The sequence below is a fragment of the Drosophila arizonae genome, chromosome 2 (genome assembly GCF_054131065.1).
Source record: "Drosophila arizonae isolate 15081-1271.41 chromosome 2, UAZ_ARI_1.0, whole genome shotgun sequence".
Taxonomy (NCBI): domain Eukaryota; kingdom Metazoa; phylum Arthropoda; class Insecta; order Diptera; family Drosophilidae; genus Drosophila; species Drosophila arizonae.
In genome coordinates this window covers 27,819,542-27,832,343 of record NC_142922.1, presented here as the reverse complement: position 1 = coordinate 27,832,343, position 12,802 = coordinate 27,819,542, and the positions used below count along the sequence as shown (strand labels likewise).

Here is a 12,802-nt window from a genome sequence, read left to right as displayed (position 1 = left end):
CATGCTAGAAGTTATTTGAGCTAGGAAATTACAGGGCTCAGTGGCAATATAAGCTGGAAATAGTCAAGATTGTCATTCAGTTAATACGTCTTAACTATATTGATGGGAAATGTCTAAAATGTCTGCTATTTGCTGCTGTAATGCTGCTAAATGTACAGTAATTCCAGCAATCGTTGGGAAATCCCATAAATAAACGACTACTTGTTCGAGCACGTGTATATTTATAGCTTAAGAGTCAGTACATATTTATGTTTCGCATTATTATATGACGGCTGTTGATTTCGTCTGATAACTCTCAGCGTTCGTCGACTTATTGGAGTGCACATTCCCGATTCGAATATGCAAAATAGAAAAGTATCGAATGACCTATCGCTTAGCTATATTATATCTGTATTCATAATGTTGTTCAGGCGCCATTTTTCCTTTTTGGTGAGCTGAAAGAAGTTTTTGGACGTATGCTTCACCTCGGTCATGTTGTGCAATGGGGGCCAAAATGTCGTATAAGCTACACAACTGCACGGGAAAGTATAATTATATAAATGATTAAGAAGGTTTAAAAGCTATTCGTAATTACCGCATGAAATAACAAGCATCGGATGCAGTTCTTTGGAAGTCAATATTTTGCTTGATCTCGTGCTCCAGTTGCGCTTCGTATGCCCTAATCGAGTCCTGATATCGTTTGGCGCATATCATCGGACTATGTGAGCATCATGAACAGGTATTACTCGCGATGCTCTTAAGATTCCTATACTTACACTTACTAGGGTATCTTGAATTTCCGGAAGCTGGGCTCACGGTCATACAAATCCGGAGTATCGTTGGGCTTGTACTTTTCATCATATAATATCATATCCATCTCGACTTTAGGTCTGGGCGGGTCGTTCGGGTTGCGGTGCTTGAAGCGATGCAGCGACTTGTTCACGTCCACATTCGGCACCTGAATAGTAGTGGTGCGACGCAAGGCGAGCGGACTATTTCCTGTATACAACTTGGACATGGACTTGGCGCGCGAGGAGGCTGTGCCCAGTAGCAACATGGAGTTGACTTCAGATACAGCGCGATTCTTCTCATCGGTTGTTTCTCTACGCTTTTCATCAGTTCCTTCTTTTGACTTGTCATCCAATGTGTCTTTGGATTTGTCATCAGTTACCTCCTTCGATCTGTCCTCAGACTCCATTTTGAATTATATTTTTTAATATGTATGTGCCCGTATACAATAATACTGTATATAGAATATGTATATTTTTTTTGTTTTCTTTCTTATGTTATGTGTATTGTGTTGTGTTTGTTGAGTATTAGCACAAGGCCAGCTAAGCCTAGGTTTGACCAGTTGAGTTGTCAATTTAAATCAAGTAAGAAAGCTCCAATCGAGAGCGAATTGAAGATGCTCTGAATCCTAATGCATATTAAAATTTGGCTAAAAACTAAGCAAATAGAACAAAACCATTTTTAGGATTTACACTTAACAGCGCGCATTACCAATACTGTCATATAAAATTTGTACAAAAATAGAAAAATAAATATGCCCGATGCTATCTAAAAGTGAACTAACTGGCACCGCCTCTACCAATTCAATTCAATCAATATTCAATCCCATTTAAGATTATTATTAGAGACAAGAATTTATGCCTTTAATAGTATGCATTCACATGAAGTCTTTTATAAATTGTCCAAACGTTTCGTTTAATTACGTCTGTCATACTTAAACGATATACTCGTAAATGCAATTTTCGAAGTTTTATCTACATTTCCTCTCGAATATTATTTAATTTAGTGCAGTGCAGCGGCTGTACTTCACTTTCGCTATCAGCACTGAACCGTTTTACGCGCTCCTTTTCTCTCCCTCTCTCTCTTATTCTTTTTGCTCTGACTTGTGTACATTCGACTGACAGCTCGATAGCTGTTTCCTTCCTCTACTTTAGCATTCCATTTCCATTATATCTCGCACTTTTTAATATACAAATTCATTGCCGCTTGACACGCTTGCAATCCAGCTGCTGTTCCGGCTTCCACTGCCACGTTCCACTTCCATTCTTGTTCACGCTCTCAGCTTGTCAGCACTCTATCGACATTCTAGCTTGCACTCTCTCATAAGCCCCGTCTCACTCACTCACACGAAATCGACGCTCACGGATCGAACGAAGAGTCGCTTCAAAGCTCTCCCAGCGTTGTCAGCGGCTATTTAAGACCTGTCACAGCTGTTGCTCAGATCAGTTCGCCGCGATTAGTGACCGCGTCAAGGTCGGCTCGCACACGTATTACGCTGAATGGGATTTTTGGATTTTTTGGTCATAGGCATTTGTGTGTTATTTCCCACAATTATATTAATGTTTCCATTTCTGGGATTCCTCATCATCGCGGTGCTGCACAGCCCAGCTAACGCACAAAGTTAGTAAAGCAAAAATTAAAATAAAACAATTGCGCGTTGCGCGTTACGGGTTTTCAGTGAATCATCCGCTGTGTGAACTTGACTCTAAGACTCTCGATCAGCGCCGCTCTCCCAATCCCCATCTCCGGCTATCAGATCACCATTAATTATATTTAATTATTGGCGTGCGTTCTTTACACGCTGTGGCGCCTCGTTTTTAATATGAATATTTATGAATATAACAAACTTGCTTGGCCGCTGTTTGTTGGCAATTCGTAAATTGTATTTGCACAACTATAGTATATTTATTAATATGTGTATAAAATACAGGAAATAATTGTTTGAATCATTTAATTGATAACAATTGCATTAAACTAGAAAGTACATTTATAATTTACCACATTTATTATAAATATTTTAATTGATGCTTAAACTGAATTCTGCATTTAATCAATTAATTATCTTACGCAAATATAGGTCTAGTTACTCTGGGCTATTTGTATTTCCAATAATCAGCATACATTAATATAATTGAGAGCAATTATTTATTTAACTGCAAAGTTCTGACTAATTGGGTAATTCAGGAAAATATTTATATATATGACTGAAATATACAAATAAATTTCAAATATAAAATATATACAGAGTTTACACTATCAATTAAGAGTTAGCTAGGCAGAAACGAACGCGTGTGCTACAAAGTTTCTTAAATAAATAAATCATGATTGAAAACACTGGAACTTAAGACATGCAACTTTTGTATATATGTTTACCAAAAAAAAAAAAATTAATATTAGTTTCTGAGAAAGCTCCATCGCATCCTCTTAGTATTTGTGATTACGCTGTCTTAGAAAACCAATTTTAATTATCTATGCTCGTCCTATACAAATTTACCTACACAATTTCACAAGCTTATCATTTATCATATTTAAATTAAACTGCTTTCATTTAACTCCAACTCAACAATAACTTAATTTGCATCACTTTAATTATCCTCGCTTGCATTGCAGTGAATTGTCGGAATCCAAATCAAAATGTGGGCTACTGCATATCGCTCTATGACTGTCCGCCTCTTCTGAATGTGCTGCAGAAGTTGCAGCTGAGCAACGACGAGCGCACCTTTCTGCGGCAATCACAATGTGAGAATGGATTCGGCCGCTTGCCTTATGTCTGCTGCACTCGAGATATCAATTTTCAGTCTGCAACAACAACAACAACAACAACAACAGCCAGTTCAATGGAGATAACCACAACAACAACACGAAGACCAATCCCGATCACAAATCCGAGCCCTGGACAGGGTGGAAATCTGCTGCCGCGTGCTCCCGCATGTGGACCGAACTCCTTCCACAATCGGATCTACAATGGCAACGATACGGCTTTAGATGACTTTGTGTGGATGGCACTGCTGGAATATAGAAGTCGTGAGTGTCACATAGTTCCATCTCGTCAGATTATTTCTAATATATCACGTCTCCACCTACAGGCAGTGGCGAAAGACTTCTGAACTGCGGCGGCAGTTTGATAAACAATCGCTATGTCGTGACCGCTGCCCACTGCGTGACGGGCGAAATCGAGACAGAGGTGGGACAACTGTAAGTGCAGAAGTTTACCCAAGGCAGTATCTTGGAACTAATACTATTTCGAATTCCCCTCAGCTCTCGCGTGCGACTGGGTGAATATGATCTGAGCACTGATGTGGACTGCGTGATGGGTGACTGCAATCAGCCCGTGCTGGAGCTGGGCGTTGAAGAGGCCATTCCGCACCCACAATATGATGCCAGCAGTCGTCATCGTCATCATGACATCGCGCTCATACGTCTCAGCTCACCTGTCCAGCTCAACGAGTACATCCAGCCCATCTGTCTGCCCCTGTCCAGCGTTCGATCAGCTATTAACGACAACGAAATGCTCGTTGTCAGCGGCTGGGGACGCACATTGCAACGTAAGTAAGATACAGAGGTACAGATACAGATACAGATACAGATACAGATACAGATACAGATACAGATACAGATACAGATACAGATACAGATACAGATAAGATACAGATACAGATACAGATACAGATACAGATACAGATACAGATACAGATACAGATACAGATACAGATACAGATACAGATACAGATACAGATACAGATACAGATACAGATACAGATACAGATACAGATACAGATACAGATACAGATACAGATACAGATACAGATACAGATACAGATACAGATACAGATACAGATACAGATACAGATACAGATACAGATACAGATAGAGATACAGATAGAGATCCAGATAGAGATACAGATAGAGATACAGATAGAGATACAGATGGAGATGCAGATGCAGATACAGGTACAGATAACTAATCACACCTCCTCGCTGCCTTTCAGGTCGTCAGAGTAATGTCAAGCAGCGACTGGATGTGCCGGTAACAAGCGCCACTTACTGCATGGAGAAGTTCGCAACGCGGCAAATCAACGTGATCAGCTCGCAGTTGTGCGCCGGCGGCGAGTTCTCGCGGGACAGCTGTGACGGCGACTCGGGCGGGCCGCTGATGCGTTTCAGGCAGGCGTGGTACCTGGAGGGCGTCGTCTCGTTTGGCAACCGCTGCGGGCTGGAGGGGTGGCCGGGGGTGTACACACGCGTCTCGGACTACATCGACTGGATCGAGAATACGATTCGTGCGTGAGAAGGCAACTGCGAGGAGAAGTGCAGCTATTGTAAAATTAAGTTTTAATTAAATAGTAAAAGACGAAGAGAGTGTGCGAGCGCAGTGCGCGCATTTTAATTAACTTGCGTTAAATGCGATTTTATCGGCAGCTGGAACGCGGCGTATACGTAATGCGCTTACTGCCGCCGTTTGCGGTAATTAAAACGCTGCCTCAGAAAGTTACTTTGGGTGCCAAGCTGGTTGCCCGCGGCGCCGAGTCCTTGCCTGTGCTCGCCACGATTTTCTATGCAATTTGGCAATGAATTTCTATTATTTGCACTTGGCGTCCAGAGAGCGGCGCCCGCTGTCCCGATTAAATTGTTTGTTAGCGTTGCGTAATGGGTGGGCGTGGCAGTGGCCCAACAAAGTAGACAATGAATGGGCTGTGCGCGAAAGGTTAATGAGGCCTGCAGGAAATGCAGCCAAATGAGGTAAGCTAAGCTGCACAATGAACAGAAATCCTTGAGAGCGCAAAGCAGACGAAAAAGAAGCAGAAAAAGATGAAGGAGGCGCAGAAGAGGAGTTCTCAGCCCTACAGTCAGGCATTGATTGGTAAAGCTCTACTCGAGACTCCTGTCTGGCAACTAATTATGAAACTTAGTGCATTAAGTAAGAACTACCATTAGCGGCTTTCAGCTCAGAGAGGGAAGCGAATAGCTAAGGCAAAGGCGATGTAGAAAAGCATACTCAAGGACTGCTTGAGAGACTTTAGGATATATGTATATACTTATCAATAGTGCCAATTACTACGCAGTGGAAATAAGCGGGGTGCTAAACTGAAATTCATTTAATACGTTGTAAATATTTAGAAGTAGCTAAAAGGAGGTGAATCATAGCATATAAGCCTTTAAGCCGGCAGCAAATATAGAGACACCTCACCTCAGCCCATCTTCATATTGATTTAATTTAAATAAAGTTTTTTCTACACGTACTAAATACTATTTAATAAATTTTGGAAAACAGTTAAAAACGGCTGCTTTGAAGCTTTTTAGCTATCAGTTTGGCAACTTGGCCCAACTGTTGCCAACAACTCGACACACTGCTGCGTGCTGAAAAGTTTTGGTTTTCAGGCTCGGGCCATGTGTGGCCAAATCGTCCAGCAAAAACAACAAAAGAAAAACGAACGAAAAAAGCTCACATACACACAAATACACACATAGACAGACAGACACTTTGCCTAAATGCTGGCAAAAACTTGTAATTCAATTTTGGGCAACTTTACACAAATGCAAGCCAAATGTAATTAACACGCACACGTACACATACACACACACACACACACACACAAAAAGTGAGTTACACCTGGTCAGACAGACTGCCGTCAATTGGCCCGAAGAGCGAGCCATGTGAAATGTTGTGTGATGGCAGCTACCGAATTGCCTGGATATTGCCTGCGAAGCAGAGGAGACGAGTGGCTAGCAGGAGTAGGGGAAGGCTGGCAGTATCCAGGCTATAATTGAGTTGTGTTTGCAACATTTAAAATAGCCGCCGGCCGTTAACGAGCCTGCTTCGTAATCCACTCGACACACCGTGGAGCTCTAAGCAGTCAAAGTTTGGCAAATACGTTTAGATAAGTGCCGCCTCAGCAGGGAGTTCGCTTTAGATCCACATAGCATAGATAGGCGAGTAGTTACCGCGAGCTATTGGTCGATGACAGAGTTCATAACTGAAATAAATATTGTACAAATATTAGAATTGGCAGTTGAGTGCTTAATGTAATTTAAAATAAATATTATGAAATATAATAAGGAATAATAATTATATAGTCATAAAGATAAATAGACAACTTGCTTCTGCGTGCCCCATTCAAATTGTGAAGAGTTGCAAAAGTCAAATTTAATGCATCTACTTCACAAAGTTTATGTTTTAATGCAAATTCCTTTTTCAGCTTTATTCTTGAATCGTTCGTTGTCTACAAACTTTGCAAATTGGCGTTTGTCTTGACTTAAACTTGCACTTAAATATACTTTTCTCTTGCCTTATGCTCTTCTGCAGGCTTGTTGATTTTGAAGACTTTTCGTCTGCTGACTCAATCTTTATTCTGTGCAGCCAATAATTCTTTTACTTCGTTCGGGAATATCCTTCGATTATGCTAGCATAAATAAGGGCAAGCGTTACACAGAAATTGACTGCGAGTATATTGATATTTTCAGTAGGCTGCTCAAATGCTTCTTTTGTCAAATATTAAAGCCTCTGTCCACTGTGTCAACTGCTACACACACACACACACTCATATTCATACAGAATCTCTCTAGCGCAAACATTCTCGTAAATCTAAGTCAATTTGTTTGTTGTGCTGTCCAGAAAAAGAATATATCACAACATAAAATGAGCCTCAGGCAGTATGCCGCGCTGATTGATGGATTGAGCGAACGTTACGCATACGCCATGTGCGACAGTTAGAAGACAAAAAAAAAAAAAAAAAAAACAAAAAAATAGAGAAAGAAAACAAGCTGCAATAATTTCATTTAACATGCATAGCCGAACTGTAGCATTGGCGCAGCGCAGCCTAACGCCCGAACGAATCCCGATTTCGCTACAATTTATGACTTTGGCCTGAATAAACTCGTCGCTTGGCCCGATTTTCGGATTCAAACGCCCGTCAAAATGCCAAAGTGGATTTTGGCAACAATTTTCGTTTTTACGCCACTAAAAATAAAAATGAAAAGAAACCATGTTTGGAATTTTCAGTTTTCCAAATCGATTTCCATTGCGACAAATTGTAAATTGGCCAGATATATAGAAATTGCAATTTATATCATATCTTGTTGATGGGAAAAAACTATATTAATTATATGTATGATATTAGATGAAGTGTTTATTAATAGCATTTCGAAAAAATGAATTTTGTTGATAGTTCAAAAATGTAATGTAATTAAAATGTTAAAGCAAAAACAAATAAATAAATGCTAATAATAAAATAATTAATGTTATTATATAATTAAAAATATTTCATAATAATACTAAAAATATTTATGATAATTTAAATCATATTAAAACATAGTTTTAATTGCGATTAATTTCATTGTGTTAAAGTTTCTTTACGCTTTCCTAAATTTAAACTTATTCATGTTGAACAATTTAATTGCTATAATATATTTTTTCATTATTCTTTGAATCTTGTTAAGCTTCTTATATTTTCTGAAATTATTGAAAAATATTTTTATTTTTATTTTATTTTATTTTATTTATTTTTTTTTATGGATAGTCACGACTGTTTCATATTTTCTCATACCAAATGTATGGCTCTTAAATATTTTCGCTTTAAAGTTCGCTGTTCAATCTTCTTTCCACACCTTGAACGACCTATATGGAGTGTGTGTGTGTGTGTGTGTGTGTGTGTGTGTATGTGTTTGTATAGGGTCATGCTGCACATTTGATTACCGCTTCTGGGCACTTGGCTCTCCTTTAATGCGATTTGGGCTCGACCTCGATTGTCAATGGCATTTGCTGATTGTTGCCATTGCAACATGCAACATGCAACGGCCCGAACAGTGGCCCGCCACATCATTTGCCGATTCTCATTTCGCAGAGCAATGCAATTTCATGATTATTTACTTTTCATTTGTATTCGGCGATTGCCTGTGCCCCAATCGAAATGAAATTTGCTGATTATGCATTTTATTTGTATTTTTGCTGTATGAATATTTTTGGAAATAATTAAATTAAATGCACGACGCCCTCAAATTAGACCAACATAATTAAAAACACCAAGCTCCGATAACGCTAGAATCAGCTGTAGTTTACTCAAATATTTGTGTACCAACTGAAACTTTAAACTTGAAGCTGGCAAAACCCAAGTCTAGTCAAAGTCGACATAAATCATTGCCAAATTGAGCATCACGAATTCGTGAGCAACTGAATTGTCATGGATCCCCAGTAAATAGCAAAGAGCTCCTAAAACAACCCAAGAGAAAATGCCATAGGGCATGCAAAATGTTCCGCTCTGTTTAGTTTTATTTGCTCTTTGTGCTCTGACTTGCCATGCAGCAAATAAAGTTTCATACTCGAGATTCTCGACTGCGGCCAAAGGAAACTTTTATTCGAGTTGACCTTTAAGAACTCGATGAAAGCATTGTGCAAAAACAATTATGGAGAAATGCTCTCAAGTAATCAAAGCAAAACTAAGGAATAAATAAATATTAATAAATCCTTAAAAAAAAACCTCTTTACCTTTATAAACTGCAGAAAATTACTATTTTTTAAGAGAAACCTCTCCACCCATCCCGAATTGAAAAGATTGTATTCGAAACGCTCTTTGCTCCAGCATTCGTTCTGGCAAATCTTTCCACTTTTCCTTCTCAATTTTTCAAAAGCTGACCTAAGTGCCATCAATTACCAAAACCCTCAAAAATCAAACCAAAAGTGTGAGTCATCGACGCACAACAAAGGCCTAAGGTAAATATTCATACAACGTGATATTGCAGCTTTTCATATCATGCCCATATATTTCGCATTAAAAAAAAAAAAAAAAATTGAAATTATATTAAATATTAATATTGTGCACTCAGCGAATATATGTATATAAAGGTGAGCTGTTGAAATGATGAAGTATTTGTAGGCCAGGTTAATAAATTGGCAGCACACTCCATGAATTGAACTTATTTACACTTATTCCCCTCTGGCTTTTTTTTTATTTTTTTATTTATTTAGTGCAACATCATAATGAACTGGGCGGAGCAGTGCTAAGGGCGCCTGGGACATCGTAATTTAAATTTATTTAACAACCAACTTGTTAAAATCGTAAAAACTGAAAAAATGAACTGCAACAGCGGAGCTTGAACAACAACATTAAGTAGCTCATTAAATTTCCTTAAAAAAACAACAACACACACAAACACACACTCATAAGGAGCTGAGCAAAGCAGAGCGAGTGACTTTTGGGGTTTTTGTTTGTATAAGTAGGAAATATTATAGCAAAACGGCGCTAAAAGAAGCGACAGCCAAAAAGAAACGGTCGAGCTGTAAAACCACTCGGCAAGTGTATTTTTATTGCGTATGAAATGCATTTCGCAGTGCCACAAAACTGGAGTGTTGTGAGCCCTGAGCGCAAGTTACGACCAAAGGACCGCCATGGCAGCACACAAACACTTGTACACACGCACACGCTCTCACACAGACAGACCGGCAGAAGAGTTGTAGTTGAGAAAATTGAGCATAAAAAACTCGAAGGTCGGCAACGCATGACTGCAATTTACCCTGTGGATACACAGAGCTGGAAAAGATAAAGATATACATATATGAAATGTTCTTCTCGATTAGTGAAGTTAAAAAATAATCAAAAGTTAAGTGTGAAATGCACTTGAAGTGAAACTATACATATATTTCGCACTTAAGCAGGTTAAACATCAACAGCTTTAAAGTGTACGAAAATGTTTCGGATTAGGATTTAAAATGTTTAAGGAGCTGTAGAACTGTAGAGAGCATAGAGAGAGTGGAGTTGTATGCAAATATACTAAATCATATTTGATAGATCGAAATGTGGGCTAGACACACATATAAATAAAGCGAGTTTTGCTTATAAAATATGTAAATGTAAAAGTAAATTTATGACTGCAATTTAAGGATATGCAAAAATAATACAAATTCTGTTCAAAAGACAGAAATGTGGCACAATATATGAATAGAAAAAATCCGAATATTTTATTGGATCTGGATTATTCCATATGAGTATAGTAACACAATAAAATAAGATTATTTACGAGTAATATTTGTTATTTCTTTTAATTTTCTGTTTTTGTATGAGTTTTAATGTTGTTCTATATTTTATATAATTATTATTCCTTTATATTATATATATGTATATATATATATATATATATATATATATATATATATATATATATATATATATATATATATATATATATATAATATATATATACAATGAATTGCTTAAATCTTCTAAATTCCATATTCCTAATTTGATTTACATTTTTCTCTCACTGGATATCTTCAGATCAACTTATTTGAGATATATTTTAATTTTACTTGAATTCCCGTTACATCCCTACACTCACAGACCAAGCTACCCTTTCACGCAGGTTTATGGCTAGAGCGCATGATAAGAGCAGATGATAAAAATTATGCTATAAAACGGGAGAAGCAAAGGCAATCCTCACAAACCCTGGCTGGCAATGATTGCACAGGAATACTGTTTGTTAAATATGTAACACATACTTACTAACCGCATTCATTTCATCTGTAGCACATTTATGGCCAGCACACGATGGTGTAACTCGATAGGGAATGCTGGAGCAATATGCTGGACGGCTGAAAGCAGAATCGGGAGCGAAATAAACAAATAAATCGAAATGTGATTATAGCAATTGTAAATGTGCATGGAAATATCATAAATATATAAAGAAATGATTTTCAATTACGTTTTATGGAAATTGAAATAAACATTTCTGTACGTGTGAAGAGATTCCATTGTGAGGTTCACTATTTGGAATACCAATTATTATTAAACTATTATATATTAACTATTATTTCAATTATTATTCTTTAAATTTGCATAGAGCTTTGAAAATTTATCAGTCTAAATGAGATGTTTCTATGTTAAAATTGACAAACAAATTAGATGAGATATTGAAAAGCTTTAATTGTAATTATGTTTTGCTTTAATATATATAAATAAATGAAATGAAAAAGAAAATGAAACAAATTCAAATTGTTATTATTATAAAAGGACAATACTTAATAAAGCTGTTTTGTTACATTCTGGTCTTGAATAAAATTGAACATGTCCAGATGTATTTACAGTGTAATATTTAGATATCGAAATACAATATATATAGCTTGTGTAATGGTCGTAGCAGAGTTATTGTACCTAAATAATTGCAGTGCATATCATTCGCGACAAATGTGTCGCCTGCACTGCAATGACCGCTGAGCGGCCCAAAAGCGAGCCTCGAGAGCGAGCTTTTGAGAGAAACTCTCAAAGCTTTGGGACTCAGCGGGCGAATTGCACCTATCTTCGCGTCTCACTTTCCAAGAAGAGGAAGAGAGGAGACTGGAATGTGGGACTATAAAAAGAGCCACATGGGTCAAATAGTTCTTTTCCGGCATCACGAGATCACCAAGTCAGTTTGGCTGTGCTTAAAACTTAAAGTAAAAAAAAAAAAAATAATTAATTTAACTAAACCAAATAATAAAAAAAAAAAATTGACAAACTAAAAACTCCCGAAGCCAATAATTAAGAAAGTGAAAGCGATCGCGTTTGATTTTTGTTGGCACTTAATTGCATTGAATTTGCAGCGCGCAGCTGCCCGTCTAAAAATATATGTAAAACATATATAAATTTATTTATATATATACATATATATAGATATCAGGTACGTGAAAAAAAAGAGTGTTCAGGAAAACAAAAAAAATCATGTAATTAAAAAAAAGATTTTCCATTTTTTCAGTGGACTTTTGTCCATTTTTTTTCCTTTATTAGATACCCTAACTTCGCGCCAGCAAGGGTCACCTTGAAGCGGAAGTTAGGGTACAAAAAGCCGGCAGAGCAGCATAACGCCGAAGCGACGGGGGAGAGGAAGGGCTGCATCAGGAAAAAAAAAACGAAAAAAAACCAACAAAATAAAGAAACTTTAGTGCGTGAACAAAAAAACCATATGCATTTCTGAACACGTGAAAAAAAAATAACTAATGAAATAGAAATTTGGAAATAAAGTCGTATTTGCATGTGAAAGAAAAAAAAAACTGCGAAAGAAAAGAATT

General features: G+C 37.5%; 2 protein-coding genes and 1 long non-coding RNA gene across 4 annotated transcripts; 2 read left to right on the top strand and 1 right to left on the bottom strand.

Annotated features, from left to right (window-relative positions):
* Positions 1-201: 201 nt before the first annotated feature.
* On the bottom strand, positions 202-1,326 carry LOC108609128 (uncharacterized). Its single transcript, XM_018000827.2, has 3 exons — positions 762-1,326; positions 575-697; positions 202-513 (listed from the first exon to the last, which is right to left on the bottom strand). The coding sequence occupies exons 1-3, from the start codon at positions 1,175-1,177 to the stop codon at positions 378-380; spliced, it is 675 nt and encodes a 224-aa protein (XP_017856316.1). The 5' UTR covers positions 1,178-1,326; the 3' UTR covers positions 202-377.
* An 875-nt stretch (positions 1,327-2,201) lies between these two features.
* Positions 2,202-5,337, top strand: Sp7 (Serine protease 7). The gene is made up of 5 exons (XM_018000825.2): positions 2,202-2,388; positions 3,379-3,792; positions 3,855-3,963; positions 4,027-4,313; positions 4,758-5,337. The coding sequence occupies exons 1-5, from the start codon at positions 2,268-2,270 to the stop codon at positions 5,054-5,056; spliced, it is 1,230 nt and encodes a 409-aa protein (XP_017856314.1). The 5' UTR covers positions 2,202-2,267; the 3' UTR covers positions 5,057-5,337.
* A 6,538-nt stretch (positions 5,338-11,875) lies between these two features.
* Positions 11,876-12,692, top strand: LOC149270690 (uncharacterized). Of its 2 annotated transcripts, none has more exons than XR_016268584.1 (2): positions 11,876-12,414; positions 12,490-12,692. It is a non-coding gene; the product is annotated as an uncharacterized LOC149270690 (long non-coding RNA). The 2 variants fall into 2 exon arrangements; XR_016268583.1 differs by having other exon boundaries at positions 12,473-12,692.
* The last annotated feature ends 110 nt before the right edge of the window (positions 12,693-12,802 follow it).

Bases quoted from the DNA above. Each gene is read 5' to 3' on its own strand.
- Sp7 (XM_018000825.2), top strand. From the start codon at position 2,268: ATGGGATTTTTGGATTTTTTGGTCATAGGCATTTGTGTGTTATTTCCC. The intron at 3,964-4,026 runs GTAAGTGCAGAA...AATTCCCCTCAG, and splicing joins GAGACAGAGGTGGGACAACT to CTCTCGCGTGCGACTGGGTG. The intron at 4,314-4,757 runs GTAAGTAAGATA...GCTGCCTTTCAG, and splicing joins CTGGGGACGCACATTGCAAC to GTCGTCAGAGTAATGTCAAG.
- LOC108609128 (XM_018000827.2), bottom strand. From the start codon at position 1,177: ATGGAGTCTGAGGACAGATCGAAGGAGGTAACTGATGACAAATCCAAA. The intron at 698-761 runs GTAAGTGTAAGT...ATGCTCACATAG, and splicing joins CGGAAATTCAAGATACCCTA to TCCGATGATATGCGCCAAAC. The intron at 514-574 runs GTAATTACGAAT...TTTCCCGTGCAG, and splicing joins GATGCTTGTTATTTCATGCG to TTGTGTAGCTTATACGACAT.